General features: G+C 26.8%; 1 protein-coding gene across 1 annotated transcript; it reads left to right on the top strand.

Moving 5' to 3' along the window:
- Window positions 1–643: 643 nt before the first annotated feature.
- On the top strand, window positions 644–10,441 carry LOC120084808 (beta-glucosidase 18-like). Its single transcript, XM_090312480.1, has 12 exons — window positions 644–903; window positions 1,003–1,069; window positions 1,163–1,221; window positions 1,504–1,579; window positions 3,317–3,391; window positions 4,053–4,140; window positions 4,863–5,115; window positions 6,061–6,176; window positions 8,031–8,283; window positions 8,962–9,064; window positions 9,161–9,269; window positions 10,113–10,441. The coding sequence occupies exons 1-12, from the start codon at window positions 736–738 to the stop codon at window positions 10,345–10,347; spliced, it is 1,602 nt and encodes a 533-aa protein (XP_090168606.1). The 5' UTR covers window positions 644–735; the 3' UTR covers window positions 10,348–10,441.
- The last annotated feature ends 4,599 nt before the right edge of the window (window positions 10,442–15,040 follow it).

The raw sequence follows: 15,040 nt of genomic DNA on the forward strand, positions 1-15,040 counted from the left end.
ATATGCATAACTGTTAGTATAGAATGTATATCGTTTATGTTCTAGTCACTGTGAAATCGGAGCAATCTAAGCCCACTCATGGAACTCTCAGTATGAGATCCTTCAAGAACAACGTGAAGTTCAAAAAGAAAAAACATCCGTACACATACTAGATAAGACCAAGAAGGTCAACCCGCTAGGAAGTAGCACGCGCACAAACCGTAGAGACCATAAGGTGAACAAGAGCAGACACCGACCTCGGCCGACCTCCATGCAGCCGCCGATTACGCTCCTGCCAGATGTAGTATATGGAAGCACACCAGAAAATACGGAACAACTTACTATGCACCCTCTTACCCGACCCCATTCGGCATAACCACTCAACTCAACATTCCAACCAGTCATCCGATGCGTCGAATCCAACTGATTGAAACAAATTTTCATTAAGAGTAGATACGAGTAGTTAATGCATCTTAATTAGATTAGAATATGTGAAAGTATTTGTCCTCATCATTATATTATTTTGATGACCGATTAAATCATTAGTTTCTATACTTAAAAAAATCAATCTTTATTTCTATTTCCGTCCATATGAAGTCATGATAGGTAAGTAGAGCCTCTAAATAAAGATATAATTAATAATTCAATCTAATAAACTAACAAAAATACCAAACTAATCATACATTTTTGTTGGCATTCAAATCATTTCAACTCAATATATTTGATTTGGGAATTGCAGGCCCCAAAGTCAGTATTATGGACACCAAAACCAAAATACTTCCATTTTTCTCATGTTTTTTCTTCCTCCTTTTGCTTTGCTCTCATCAAAGTTTTGGCCAAAATGAAGAAGAAGAAGCAGAAGAAATCAAAAGATCAGATTTTCCAGAGCATTTCTTTTTTGGAACTGCCACTTCCTCTTATCAGGTATATTCATTCATTTCTTAATTATCTTCTTCATTTTTTCTATTTGTGGGTATGTTTTATCTTAGGGCTTTATTTATTATTTGTTTTTATTGAGTGTAGATTGAAGGAGGTTATCTTGAAGATGGGAAGGGATTGAGTAATTGGGATGTTTTTTCCCATACTCCAGGTTCCAACCTACCTTCTGATTGTTCATTCCCATTCAGACCCAACTTCCCCATTTTTCCTAAAAAATATTTGTTATATTTTTGCAAATTTGCAGGAAAAATTAAGAACAACGACACCGGAGATGTGGCCGATGATCACTACCATCGGTTTTTGGTACTCTGCTTTATAACATATTTGAGAATGATTCTAAAATAGTTAAAATTACTTTTCTCATATTAAAAATTACTCAAAAAATATTTTTAAATTGCTTAAAGTCAATCTAATAGGTATACAAAATAAAAATCTAAAATTAAATATTGAATTGATTTCAAGTGATTAGAAGTGTATTTTAAAATAGAATGGTTTTAAATATGACAAATGATTTTAACTATTTCAAAATTATTTCTAAATATATACTTGAATTGAGTTGATTTTTGATTTTTTTTATTATGACAGGAAGATATTGAGTTGATGCATTCAATGGGGATGAATGCTTATCGCTTTTCCATTTCTTGGACGCGAATTTTGCCTAGTAAGTTCCTATTATCTTTTGAAGAAATCAATTGAATTAATTTATACTCTCAATTAAGATTTCCTTTGAAAGTAGTTTACGCATCATCGTTCGTTTTCTTAATTTGATATTTGAAGAAGTCTACACATATTTAAGAATTGAATACATAAACGATTTTTCAGTGTAATCATTTATAAAGTATTTAAATTCATTCACTTATAATGAATTAAAAGTATAATTGAAACAATAATATGTTTACATTATATATATCTTTTTTTGGAATAAGTCTAAATGAGTGTATGGTAATTTATATATTTATAAAACTTTATATTTAAATTGATACCATCATTAGTTCATGATTTTAAATTGAGACAATCTCCCAAATTTAAAGGTGTAAAATTTATATTTTTTTTCAATTTTGAATGTCAACCACAAACTTTCAATTTTGTGTTTGGTAATTTAGTTATCTTTTTTTAGAAAAAAAATTAAATAGGCCAATGACCTATTAGACAACAAATTGAAAGGAAAGGAGTCTATTAAATATAGAATTAAAAGTTGAAGGCTTATTAGACACTTTTTAAAGTTAGGAGCCATTGAACAAAAGTTATAATGACTTATTGGACACTTTTTAATGTTGAAGGACTAAGTTATAAACATAAAACTAAAAGTTAAGGTCACCTTTAGTAACTATTTGATTTTTTATTTTTAGTTTTCAAAAATTAAATCTATAAATACCTCTTCTACCTCTAAATTTATTTCTTTGATATCGACTTTTTATCCATATTTTCAAAAACCAAGTCAAATTTTGACAACAAAAAAAATATTTTTAAAATTTGAAATTTGGTTAATTCAACTAATTTACTTAAGATTGATTCAAACAATAATAATGAAAATAAGAAGAAATATGCTTAATTTTGAAAAATCAAAAACCAAAAAGGAAATAGATAACAAATGATATCTAAGTTTATGACTAACTTTTAATTTAACCAAAATTCTTGATGTAAATGGAGAATTGATTTTCTATCTATTAAGCTTATTTTCAATTTGGTTCTATATAGTTTTGAAAGTTGCAATTTAATCTATATAATTTGCTTAAAAGCACTAGGTTTTTTTTTTTAAAGAAATGGAATTCACCTCTTTTATATAGTTTGTTGATTAAGAGATAGAACCATCATTTTTTAGAATGATAATAATCATCTTATTCACATGGTTGTACTCGAATTACTTGTGAAAAATGTACCTTTTGTATTTTATTTACTCAACTTAAAGCTCATACAATTTTGTTTTTAATAAATATGAGGTGGGATTAAGCAATAATGCTGCCTCAATTATGGTCATGTGTTGGAACTAAACTTTTAACTCATTTAATTAACAAAATTAACTAAATAAAAATAAAATATCAATATACTGGATTAATTTTTACTATTTTTTTAGAATTATAAGGTGGAGGAATTGAACCTCTGACTCCAAGATCAATAATAAAGTACTATGCTCATTTTTATTTATAAAGATAATGACGATATTAATATTTATTGATGTTGATTTTGTTTAAAGGGGTGGGAATATAAAATTAGTAGTGTGGACAACATTTTTTTTTTTTTAGTACAAACGTGGATTACATATTATTTTAAGAAAAAAAATCCTTTATTGCCAAATAAAAAAATAAACAATAATGTTGATGATTGATATGGTTGGAATTTTCAAAAGAAGATATTAATAGTTGTGTTTTGTAATAATTAATTATATATATTATTATAGAAGGAAGGTTTGGTAAAGTCAACAGAAGAGGGATCACCTTCTACAACAAAATCATTGATCATTTGTTGCTGAAAGGTACTTCTTCCATTTACTTTTGTTACTCTTTTTTTTGTTTTTTCTTTCTTTTGTCCGATTATAACTTTTATTTTTCATATTAAAATTTATAACTTTTTATCACATCCATTTTTATGATATCGATGCCGAACCCTCTATTTATAGATGTATAGACAAATATATCATCGTGTTAGTAGATATTTTAATTGTCGATTAAAACTCTAAATTTTTTTACAAATAAATCAATTTAGATACACAATTAGAACTTTGCTTTGAAAGTCGTTAGTACATAATTTTTAAATATCTATTAAACTTCTTTAAAATGTAAAAATTAACATAATATTAGAGAAAAATGTTAGAATCAAATAAATAGTAACACCTTCTCATTTATAGGAGTTTTTCTTTTACCATTGTTAGATTTTTTTCACTATTATTCACTATTAATTTGTCATATATAATCTTAGAACAAATAATGTAAATTAAAACTATTTTTAAAATTTTTAAAATACAAAATAAATTTAACTATCTATAAATTGGTTTAAGAAATTTCTAAGATTTCTAAAAAAAGTATAAATCTCAAAATCCTTGAATTAAATTTGTAATCTAACTGTTTTAAAAATAAAGTATATTGATGTTAGAATATTCTCTACAATATTTGAGTAAGAAAAATTAATGGATACAGACATAAAGCCATTTGTGACGATTCACCATCACGATCTTCCGAGTGAACTCGATAAAAGATATGGAAGTTGGATGAGTTCTCGAATGCAGTAATATCTCTTTTCCCTTTTCCTGTTTTTGGTAAGAAAAAACACTATTGTTCTTAAACTTTAATAAAATAATAATTTAGTCCTTAAACTTTAATTTATAATGATACAATCCTTATAGTCTTTTTTAAATCTGCAACTATTAAATTCTAGAATTTCAATAAATAATAATTTTAATCTCTATCTTTTACAAATTATAACGATTTAGTCTCTTTATTTTACATTTTGATACTATCTAGTTTCCATTGTGAAAAATATGTTCAAGATTTCATGAATTTGTTTACACTTGTAGCAAGGTGTTCATAGGTTCAATTCTGTCTCGAATTCATTTTCCAAATCTAAAACAAAATCGAATCGAAATTTTTTATTTTCATATAATTTTAAATCAAACTAAACCAGTGCTTCAGCGAAAATAAATTTTCAGTTCAATTTAGTTTCGTCAATTATTTCAGTCGGGTTGGTTTTTTAATGTGTACCTCTTCTTGTAGTTTGATAAACTGTTATGGATCAATTTTCATAAATAAGCTACAAAGACTATGTCGTTACTTAATAAAGCTCGAAACTTAATTATTTTTTTTATGAGTTTATACTATAAGGACTAAATTGTTACTTCTATTTAAGTTCAAGGACACAAAGTGTATTTTTTAACCCTTTATTTTTCTTCTTTTCTCTCTTGTTTGTGTGCAATAAGATAATATTTGGGACGATGAAATGGTTTATTTTAGGGAGGATTTTGTATATTTTGCAAAAATTTGTTTCAAAGAGTTTGGTGATAGAGTGAAGCATTGGATTACGATAAATGAGCCAAATGTGATAACGTTGATGGCTTATACAAAAGGAGTTTATCCACCGGGCCATTGTTCGCCACCATTTGGAAACTGCTCTATTGGGAACTCTGATTTTGAGCCTCTCATTGTCATGCACAACATGTTACTTGCCCATGCAAAGGCTGTTCGTCTTTATCGCACCCATTTTCAAGTAGTTTTCTTCTCCCCTCCTTTTAATATTTAGTGTTCTCATTTCTTCTTTCTTGTTTTTATTTCTAATTTTTTAAAAAACAAATTTATCTTAACCACTTTCTGTTTATTATTTCTAAAATTTAAGGAGCATTTCTCAAAAAAAAAAAAAAAGATCAAATTTCAAAATCTACACATTATAGTGAATTCTCATAATTGGGGTAAGGAGCACAACCTTGTCTCTTTTTCTTATTCTTCTTCTTATTCTTCTTTTTTTTTTTAAAAAAAAAAAAGACAATTGTTTTTGTTGTCAATTCTTTTTAATGTTTTTTTATTTCTTTACTTTGTAATTAATAAATTAATATATTATTTTAATTTTTTTAATTTTGCCAATATATATATATATATATATAAATTATTTAAATAATAATATTTTTCACCTTTTAAAATATATAGATTAACCTAAATGAAGTAGTAGGTATAAAACCAATTTTGTGGTCACTAGTACACTCTTGTATTAGTTAAGCTATGCTCCCTTTCATATTATATATATAATATATATATATATATAAATATTAGTTACTATTGTTAGTAATAAACATAAGTTAAGAATAATTTTTAAAAATTTCAAGAATATTTTTTAGTTTTATTAATGAGATTCAAATTTCTAGCTTCTCGATTGTCAGTACAAACCTTATATTTGTTATAAGTAATTGAAAACTTAATTTTCTAGTGATCAAAAAACTATAGAAGATAATATAATTATTATTAATGGTCTGAAGTATCCAATTCTATCCTCTAAATTTAAGACCCAAAAAACAAAAATCATTATAAATCCCCTTCAAATTCAATAAGCATTTTCTTCAATTCTGTTTTAAATATGCCTTATTCTCTGAAAATAATTATAAAAATTTCATTTGTTATTATTTAAAAAAAAATGTATATTAAGAAAAAGTCTATTTTATAGGAAAAACAAGGTGGATTGATAGGAATAGTGGTATTTGGGCACATGTATGAACCACTAACAGACCATCAATTTGACATACAAGCTGTGGATAGAGCCTTGATTTTCAACTTTGCCTGGTTAGTTTTTTTTTTCTCTACTTTTAATTATTCACTTTTTTACTAATTTTTCCAACAAAATTTTAATGTCACAAATATTAAAACTTATTGGTAAAATAATAAAAATTACATTTTTACTTAATTTAATTAGGTTGAAAATAATGGATTAAGTATAGTTCAACAAATTAATATGATTCCAATTTTCCACATTCAAAGCCATCAAGTTTGGACCCTTTTTCTAAATTTTAAAATTTTATTAGACTTCACAATAATTGAATTCGAAAAAGTTGAAAATGATATTAATTAAAAAAAAAAAAAAATCATGCCCAATTTGATCTTATTATATTGTCATCCTTGGCTAAATAAGTGTCTAGAGAATAAACCTCATTAAAAAAAGTGTTTGCATAGTTGTCATCTAAGAATATCATTTTTTTGAAATTTTACACATCATTTATTAATTTTAGAATTTGTGCTAGGAAATTTAATATATAAGTTTAAAGGCTAAGTATATTTAATGGTCTCCTTTATTTTGGGTTATTTGTATTATCATTGTTTACTAATATATTTGGAATAAAAAAATAGGTTCTCATAGGTTACTTAACAAATGAAATTCATGCAAAGGATAGGTAGATTTTCATGTGTTAGGTTAATAGAATAAATATAGAATAATTCCTATGGGGACAATTGGAAATATAAATATTAGACTTAAATTATTAGCAGATATAATATAACTGTAAAAAAAATTTACAAATACGACCAAAATTTAATATCTATCAATTATAGACATATTTATTGAATGATAAACCATATCACAGTTAAGAGTCTATCAACAATAGAAGTTTATCGTGGATAGACTTAATTATATTTATAATTTTTTTAAAATGATGTTATACACTTAATTATTATTTCTAAAAATACTAATAGTTTCCATTATCTTTTTTCCAACGTGAATGATAGATTGTACATATAGGTCAAAGCCAAACTGCCCCTAATAAATAATAATAATAAATCAGAATTATTTTTTTATAAATAATAATAATCACGATTGGAGCATATAGATAGAGTATTAGGCTAGACAAGTGCAGGTGAAGTCGGATCCAGCAGTGCAATAATTTAAAATGTTATATTTAATAAATAGAACATTAAAAGCATGCTTTAAAATAAATTAAAATATCTAAAACTCAACATTGCTCTCTTTAAAACTTGGTAGGTTAGATTCTTTTAAGTAAACACTTGGCATCACTGATTTTCAATCAAGTATTTCTATAGATCTTCTCCATCAATTATTTTAAATAGCATCCATACAAGTCAAGTTATTAATGTAATAAGCCAATATAATGGTTAATTTTATCATTTCTTTAGTGTGATAATTTTGTGTCTTAGTTCTACAGTTTGGTATAGCTTTATATTTGTTTTAATGTATTAATTATTAATTGATAATCCAATCATGTTCACCATGAAACCATATGATTTGGTATTTACTTCCTACTTTTTTTAAGTTTTCATTAGTGAGACCAAATGATGTTTCAACTTTGATACTCTCTTCCTTTGAACATTAGTATCCTTTTATTGAGATAATAATGAATGTTAGTGGAATCGAGTAGAATGTTCTTAATTTAGGTCTAACGGTAAGTCGATAATATTGTTTGACATAAAACTATATACCTTCATAAAAAAGGAATTTTTTCCCTTCATGTACAAGATAATGTTTTCAAAAACATAAGTTGAAGAAAAATTCAAATATAATATTTGATCATTTTAATTTGATAGTTTCTTCTTACCATTCCCTCCTTCCCGATTTTTTACAAATACAAACATATTTCAAACAGGTAACTAGAGGTACTTATACAAAGTTTTCTTTTTAAACCTTAATAGGGTGTATGATCCTATAGTATATGGAGATTATCCTAAAGAAATGCGAGAAATTTTAGGAAGCCAACTTCCAAGTTTTTCAGACTTAGAGAAAAATATTTTAAGAGGAAGCTTGGACTACATTTGTGTCAACCACTATACCACATTTTATACAAAAGATTGTCTTCATTCGGTTTGCTCTTACGGTGGAGATCATCCTATTACAGGATTTCTTAACACCACAGGATATAGAGATGGTGTTGCCATTGGAGACCCAGTATGCTCTTTTCTCCTCTTTAAAGTCTCCTCTATTTTAATTTCGTCAAAATTTTAGAGTTTTATTTAATCCTTCCTGCTTTAATAAGTTCCAATCCTTAAGATTAAAATATAATTTAGGAACTAAGCCAAAAAAAAAAGAAGAAGAAGAAGAAAGAATCGTGTTCTTATAATTATATGAATGTATAATATAAACATATTATATGAACGGCTAGAGAAATGAGTATATTTTAATGATAATTGATATATATTTAAGGTCAAAAGTTTAAATTCTTCTACATTTGTTTGTTGTGCTAAAAACAAAATATATAATCAAAATGAAAATATATTATACAATATATCTCTAGAAAAAAAAAAAGGGTTAAAACATGTTCAATAATAATAATAATAATAAAAAGTCTTAAAAATTGCATAAACAAATTGTTTGGAAAATGTGAATTATTTGAAGAAAAAAATTCTGATTTTTTTATTAAATTTTGTATATTGTATATGATAAAAAAAACTGAATAATAATTTAAAAAAAAAAGTTTAGAACAAGAGATTAAGTAACATGTGGATACGAAAGTGATGACATTTTGATAAATTGGGAACACAATTTAGTGATAATTGATATGTATTATATTATTTGAAGTTAGTTGTTTAAAATTTTCATTTAGCTACTTATACTTTTATCTAACAGACAGGAATAGACATATTCTTTGTTGTTCCAAGAGGTTTGGAAAAAATTATTAATTATATCAAACGAAGATATCCCAAGAAACCCATCTTTGTCACTGAAAATGGTAAGCTAAGCTAAGCTAAAAGCATGTCTATGATTTAAATTTTCATTTTAATTACCCAAAGTTAATTTCAAGTTTTAAGATATTATTTCTTTTTAGGATATTCTATGCCACCGGGCGATGGTAACACAGTTGAAGACATGATAAATGACACAAAACGTGTTAATTACCACAAGAACTACCTTGCTTCCTTGGCTAGAGCAATAAGGTAAGTACAACTTCAAACAACATTTTTATCCATGAACTTCTAATTTAATCTTTGAACTATAGTTAGTAACAATTTAGTTCTCGCACTTTCAAATATGTAATAATTTAATCACTAAATTTTAATACGTAACAATTTAGTTCCTATGCTTTGAAATTTGTAGTAATTTAGTCCTTATCATGAAAAATATCATCTAAATTAACCATAACTTTTTATTGCATAATAACTATTTCTTTATTGTTTATAAAAAAAAAAAATGCTCTTCAATTATAGTTTATTGATTTATATGATTTTTTTAATTAAATCCTACCAATTTTTTATAGCAAATTATAATGTATAAAGACTTTAAGAGACTAAAATATTATAAATTTAAAAATACGAAGATTGAATTGTTATTAAGTAAAGTTCAAGAACTAAATTGTCAATCAAATGAAAGTTTAGAAACCAAAATTGTTTTTCAACCTAAATAATAGCCCACTTTATCTTTTCCTATACAACTCCATTATAGTTTTAATATAAATTTTAGACATAATTTTTGTTAGAAAAGTTATTTTTAATAATTTAGAGGTAATCATTGGTTTATCCATTGTTTCACTTTACAAAAATTTGCCCTTTTATATATAAATTATGAGCATATTCTTACAATCATATAATATAATATTATGAGAGATACAATTCTTAACCATATCTCTTTTATCAGATATGAGAATTTAATCAAGCTTTAGCTAAGACAAATAAGAGAAAAGATTTGGATTATATTTTCAATTAATTTAGATAAATAAGTACTACAAATAATGAATGTAATCCATTCATTATGTTATAATTTGTAATGACATTTTATGACAGGAATGGAGCTGATGTGAGAGGGTATTTTGTATGGTCTTTAATGGACAACTTCGAATGGGCCGATGGGTACGCCACCAGATTTGGGCTTTTGTATGTGGACTTGCACACACTTGAGCGACGACCCAAACTTTCGGCCCAATGGTTTGCTTCTTTCCTTGGCGGCAATCTACAACAGCTTACTAAATCTTCGTCCATTATAAATAAAAATGCCTTTGATTCTCTCATGGAGGATTAAACAGCGTATCCCTTTTTTAAATTGTTGTTGAATACTTGAATGTTAAACATATTCTATTATCAATAAAAGATATTATAGACATTATTCAATAAAATTGTTGTTGAATATGTAAATTGCACGTGTAAAGTCTAAATCCAATAAACTAAGATCCATGACTATTACATGAATACTTGAACATTATGTGGAGACATAAAGATGGATCAAGTTCGAGTTTATAGCCAAAACAGTCTATAGTATATGAACAAGGTTGGGTACCTTATTCTGGTAACACTATCGAATGCGGCCCGCTTTGTAAATAGTACAAACGATGTGATCCTGAATCGTTCATGTGGAGACATGAGAAGTGTGGGTGTCCTATGCAATGAGTTTGTATAAGATCAGACCAAGAAATAAGTCATTCTTACTTTATAAACGTTGTTTACTGTTTAAGACTGTGTTTCAAATAAGATGACCTAGGTAACTCGACCTTAATCCTAAGCTAACTATGAACTCCTGTTTATTCGGGATTATCCTTAGATTTGCATAAATGAGGGTTGACTCAACAGCGCTGGCTTAATAAGTCTCCCATTCAGAGGTAAGACCGGGTAGATAGTTGGGGACATAAGGTGCAAGATGAAATTCACACCTACTAGTAGAAAAGTTGTTCTCTTAAGTACTGAATTCAAGTCTTGAACAAGGGGCTCCACCCTCTCATTGGACCAAGAGGGATTCGATTTAGTGATTGGATCACAAACCAATTGTTCATTAGAGGATTAATATAACTTAAGAAACATGATGTAATTTTGGGTAAAATAGCATTTGACCCAACCGTTATTACGAACAACCTATGAATGATCAACTTACTAATTATGGTTAAATCAAGTGTACAGAAATATATTTACAGTGAGGAGAGTGCAACTATCAAGCTATAGTGGTGTGTCTCGGTAGTTAACGAATATTGATTAATTCGGTCTAAAGAGTTTAGCCAATTAATCTTAAATCGTTGGAGCTCATTATCTGTAGGTCCATAAGGTCCCTCTGCTAGTTCGTAAAACATGATCACCTTGGATTAGTGAATTGAGTGATTTTGAAATGTTCAAAATCAAAATTAAGTTTTCAAATTAAAGTGCTCAAATTGAATTTTAATTTGAAATGTTCAAATTGAATTTAGGGTTTCAATTTAAAATGTTCAAATTCAAATTAGGGTTTGCATATCTATATTCGATATAATTAAACGTTTAATCTATTGAAATTAAACGAAATTGAAGAGTTCAAAATATTTAAATATTAAATTACAAGAATAGGATTCATGTTTAAAACTAGGTATTTGATTAATTTAATATTTGATATTAAAATATTTGATTAATTAAATTTATTTAATTAATTAAAATCAAATTTATTTTCAATTTTCAGAATTCAATTTAAGAAATTGAATTTTAATTTTGATTAATTTTAAACTGAATTAAATATAAAAAAAAATGAAAATCTATATGATTTAGTGGAGAAATCCACAAAATTATTGTTGCTTTGTGGCATAATCTCTATCAAACACTTATCCCACTTTCTCATTGTAAATTGAAGTGGTAATGGCTGATATCCTTGAGTGGGTGCATATATGAGTTACATAAAAGTTGAGAATTTATGAGGTTGAGGAGGATGTGGCTATAATTTTGGAAATTCTGCAAAAGTCTCTCTCCCTCTCAAACCTTCTCCATCTCCCTTCTCAATTCACTTCAAATCAGAGTTCTACCATTCAATTTAAGGCCGAGAATAGTAGAGAATACACTTTTGATGGTCAACTGTTAGTTTGAAGCTGAAATTCGTGGAGAGCAACTCGGATTTGGAGGATTCTTCAAAGGTAATAATTCTGAAACCCTCTTATTTTGTAAATTGTTATTGTACATGCTTTTAGAACTCAAATTAAGTGTACTTAGAATGTTTATTGATTCTGATTGCTTCCGTTGCATGCTTGTACATCCCTTCAGATTTCTTTTTGATTAACTAGAGAACAATGCATTATCAATTGTAAATTTTTTTCCTATAGACAAAATAATATTTGTTTTTCCAAAACCTTCGATCAAGTTTGCAAAACCTGATATTGTATTTACTTTTTCTTTCAACATTGTCAATTTGAAAAAATATTTTTTATTTGTAAGTATTGTGTGTGTAGTTGCACTGTCTATCAGACATAGATCTTCTTTGCTCATTTTTTAAATACCCAACATATGAAAATAATTCATGTTTATTCACTAAAAGAAAATATTTACAATAAGAAAAACAACACTTAAAATAAAATATACAAAAGTTACTAAAAAAAAAAAAACATGAAGATATATAAAAGAAAACAACAACATAAGTCTAAATATTTTCAAAGTCAAAAGAAACACTTGATGTTTCACCAGCTGTGGCAAACTTCTTTGAATCTCCTGAAGAGAAGATTAACAGAAGTCTGCCACATCCAAATTTGTCATGTGGGATGGGTCAAATATGTCATTATCCTGGTATACAAAATTTGCTTCCACATTTTTCTCTTTTTTCTTCATGGAGGCTTGATAGAGGTTAACTAAGTGTTTTAACGTACGACAGGTACGTGACCAATGCCCAATCATTCCACATCGAAAGCATTTATTTTCAACACTCTTTGAACTTTTATCTTGTGGAGCTTTTCCTTTGTGATCATTATTTTGTGTGGTTCTTTTGAAATTTAAATGATTAGAACAACCACCACGAAAATAATAATTACTTCTTCCTCTACCACAGTCATGACCTCGACCACGACCTCGACCACGATTATTAACATTCACAACATTCACTTCAGGGAATGGTGTTGTTCCAGTTGGTCGAAATTCATGGTTCTTCATCAATAACTCGTTATTTTATTCGGCCACGAGAAGATATAAAATTAGTTCAGGATATTGTTTAAAACCTTTCTCTCGATATTGCTGTTGCAGGAGCATATTCGAGACATGAAATGTAGAAAATGTCTTCTCTAACATATTAGCATCAGTAATTTTCTCTCTGCATAACAACAATTTCGAACTTATTTTAAATAATGTGGGGTTGTAATCACTTATTGATTTGAAATCTTGTAGCCTCAACTGCATCCACTCATAACGAGCTTTAGGAAGAATAACTATTTTTTTATGATCATACATCTCTTTCAAATTTTTCACAAGATACATGGATCTTTTGTTGTAAGATACTCCATTTTCAATCCCTCGTGGAGATGAAGATGAAGGAAAATCATAGCTTTTTTTTTTTGTCCTGACTGGATATTGTATTTCCTTCTTTAATAGTCTCCCCAAGATTCATAGCATCTAGGTGGATTTCGGCTTCAAGTACCCATGATAAATAATTATTGTTGTTAATATCAAGGGCGGCAAATTCTAATTTTGTGAGATTTTTCATGGAATCACTATCATAAATATTGTACTTATGTTAGAAATTTAATAGATATTAAATATCCAAAATAACATTAAATTTATTCATTATAACGAAGAGGAAAAAACCGACATACCTTTAGGACCTACCTTTAGTAGGAAAAATTATAGGAGCTCGTGCTGATAACGTGTTGTGAAATTGAGGAGCACAACAGGAATACGGATATGGAGAAAATACAATATAATAATATCTTTATATAATAATAATAAGTAAATAAAATATAAAATAAAATAAAATAACTAAAATCATAAAATAACTAAAATCATAAAATAACTAAAATTATAAAATTGGATAAAATGAAAATTAATGGAATTTTGAAGTGGATTTCTCATCAATGTGTATTTTTTCGAGATCCACCAAATGTCACTATTTATAGGTAAAGTGACAAGTAGGATGTGAACTTACATGGACACCAAGCATGATTTATTACAAGGCACGTGGACAATATGAAAAATGATACATGGCTTTTAGACACTAAGTGTTGAACATCTATTTTTATAATATTTATAATAAAACTGACATAAAGAAAAAAAAAAACTACAAGAATCTCAATAAATAAGATGCACATTGAAATATCTAAGTTTTTTTTTAAAAAAAAAGGTTTAAATCAAAATTATCTCTATTTTAATTTTTTATAGAGACAAATGATAAAGTTTAAAAATAAAAAAAAAATTTACTTTATTATCAACTTGATTACAACACTATAGAAAGGGAAAAAATAAATAAATAAAACTACAAGAATCCCAATAAATAAGATGCACATTGAAATATCTAAGTTTTTTTTTTTAAAAAAAAAAGGTTTAAATCTAAATGATCTCTTTTTTTAATTTTTTTTATAGAGACAAATGATAGAGTTTTAAAATAAAAAATTAAAAAAAAAAAACTTTTGTTTTATTTAAGAAACAAAAGGATTCCATTTATGTTCATTATGATTGTGACCTTTTATCTAATATAATTAAAAAAAATATCCTTAATCATGAAGTGTTGAGCAAATTAAATTTATTATCAAACCATTTTCACAAATCAATTATGAATTTACATTATTTAAATATTTTTTGTTCTATCGTTTGTTGCTAACTCACAACTTTATTTCTAATTAATTTAGTTAGTCCTAATTGAGTGCAAGCAATCAAAAGCTATTTATATTCATTATATTTTAACTATAAATAAAGTTAGAAGCCAAGCATTCTTTTTAGTGAAACTTTTTATGAGATGCTATTTTGAAAATTTAGTTTAATAACTTATTTGCTTAGACTTTTGTAGTAATTATCCA

This window comes from Benincasa hispida, chromosome 3 (genome assembly GCF_027475165.1).
Source record: "Benincasa hispida cultivar pf3 chromosome 3, pf3_genome.v1.1, whole genome shotgun sequence".
NCBI classification, from domain to species: Eukaryota; Viridiplantae; Streptophyta; class Magnoliopsida; order Cucurbitales; family Cucurbitaceae; genus Benincasa; species Benincasa hispida.